This window comes from Ceratina calcarata, unplaced genomic scaffold (genome assembly GCF_001652005.2).
Source record: "Ceratina calcarata isolate Rehan_Ccalc_2016 unplaced genomic scaffold, ASM165200v1 scaffold568.2, whole genome shotgun sequence".
Lineage (NCBI taxonomy): Eukaryota > Metazoa > Arthropoda > Insecta > Hymenoptera > Apidae > Ceratina > Ceratina calcarata.
The window spans coordinates 608,614-610,332 of NW_017176883.1; the positions used below are offsets into that span (position 1 = coordinate 608,614).

At 44.2% G+C, this 1,719-nt stretch overlaps 1 protein-coding gene across 1 annotated transcript; it reads right to left on the minus strand.

The window, feature by feature from the left end:
• Positions 1-2: 2 nt before the first annotated feature.
• Positions 3-1,690, minus strand: LOC108629337 (uncharacterized; the record flags this gene model as incomplete). The annotated part of the gene is made up of 2 exons (XM_026817199.1): positions 1,589-1,690; positions 3-598 (listed from the first exon to the last, which is right to left on the minus strand). A coding segment is annotated over exon 2 (567 nt), but the record flags the coding sequence as incomplete, so codon positions are not given.
• Positions 1,691-1,719: the final 29 nt, after the last annotated feature.

A 1,719-nucleotide genomic window follows, 5' to 3' on the forward strand; every position in this document is an offset into this window, starting at 1 on the left:
ATCGTGGTCTGCGCGGCTAATTCGGCTTCAGCTTCGGCCGCAGCTTGTTGCGCACGATCAGCGGTAACTTGCGCAGCGTTCAAAGCCGCCGTGATCACCTGCACCTGGTGCATGGCTTGCTTAGCCGCGTTCTTGGCCGCATTCGCGGATCTTTCCGCTTGCTGCAGCTGCAGAGCCTCATTGTCCACCGCTACGTGCGCGTCTCTAGACTGTTGCTCCAATCCTTGGACGACGATCTGCTTTCCGGTCAACGCCGCGGCTGCGGTAGCTGCCGATTGCGAGGCAGCCTGAGCCAAAGTATTTTTAGCTACGTACGCCGCCTGTCCAGCCGCGGACTCCTGGTTGCTCAACTGGGTGTGAGCTTGCTCCGCCGCGCCCTTCGCGATATTCGCCAAGGGGCCGCCCACGCTGTATCCCGGCTGGAGAACTTTCTGTTGAGGTGGAAGTAGAATGGAACCGGTTCCGGGTTCACCGAGCGATAGCTCGTAATCGTAACTCTCGCGAGACTGCTTCTTTGTCAGTCCGCTTTGCACTAGACAAACGCACAATAATAGGAAGAGCCCCCTCATCCTTGAGATATTAAGCTTGGAACCTTTGCCTGTAACAAAATTCAGTTTCGCAGTCGTTTTACTTTCACGAGATGGATTTTTTAATGTTTAAAACAGGTTCGAAAATTGCGAAGTGAAAGTGTCGCTAACTGTTTTACCTATTGTATCGCAAGGAGTATCAAGGGTACAAATTCCAGTTTAATCGGATCAGAACTCGAGGCATTGAGAATAAAACAGAGCTTTATCTAGAATCTAGAATGCGATTAGAGCGATGATATACATAAAGAATTATTCAAATAGGAATAAAACCATTTCTCGAGAGAGAACGGAGTGCGTTTGCTTTGAAATTGGTGCATTCCAGGGTTACATGCGATCGCGCGTAGGAATATATCTTTTTTATTAGCTATGCAAACTCTTGCCTTTCACATTTTAGCGTATATTAGTCATCTGAGATAGGGCAGTATCAGCTGCACGCAATCGAACAAAGAAATACGGCTTCGCCGAGGAAAAGAAAATTCTCCGATGCAATTAACCGCTCGTATTCTTTTACGAAATCTAGGGTCCGAGTTATATCATTTATGACGCACGTTACATACCACTTTTTCTATCGCTACTCTGTCGCAATTTAGATCGGTTCAAAATCAAGTGTCCTGTTCCGTCACGCTCTAAAAAGCGGCATTACGCACGTACTTGCAAGGAATGTATGTCATCTAAATAAATGCATAATTGAATGAAATTACAACCCATGAACACCTTTTCGACAGCTTAAATTGCACTTCGAACGCGTGCAAAATTCAATTGCCAAGAATCAGATGTATTTTTAAAAACATTTTTATTACGCAGGCAGTACGTAGATATTTATAATGCAATAATTATATTTGACAAGATATTAAATTAAGGAAGAGTTTAGAATTTCCAAAGTATAATCCAATTAAGAGGAAAGGGAAGATGTACACTAGTACTTTCACAGGAGACACGATTTTGAACAGACACATGCTTGTCAGAGTTTTCATTGTTAACTAATTATATGTAATACTCACGAATTGAAAAACAGATAAAACGTTTAAACAATCGGGTTGCGGGAACAACTAAGGACTGATACCGCTCACCCGATTATCCTTCCTCTTATAGGTTTGCATTAGGTCGGTCGTGGAAGGGAGGGACTTTTCTC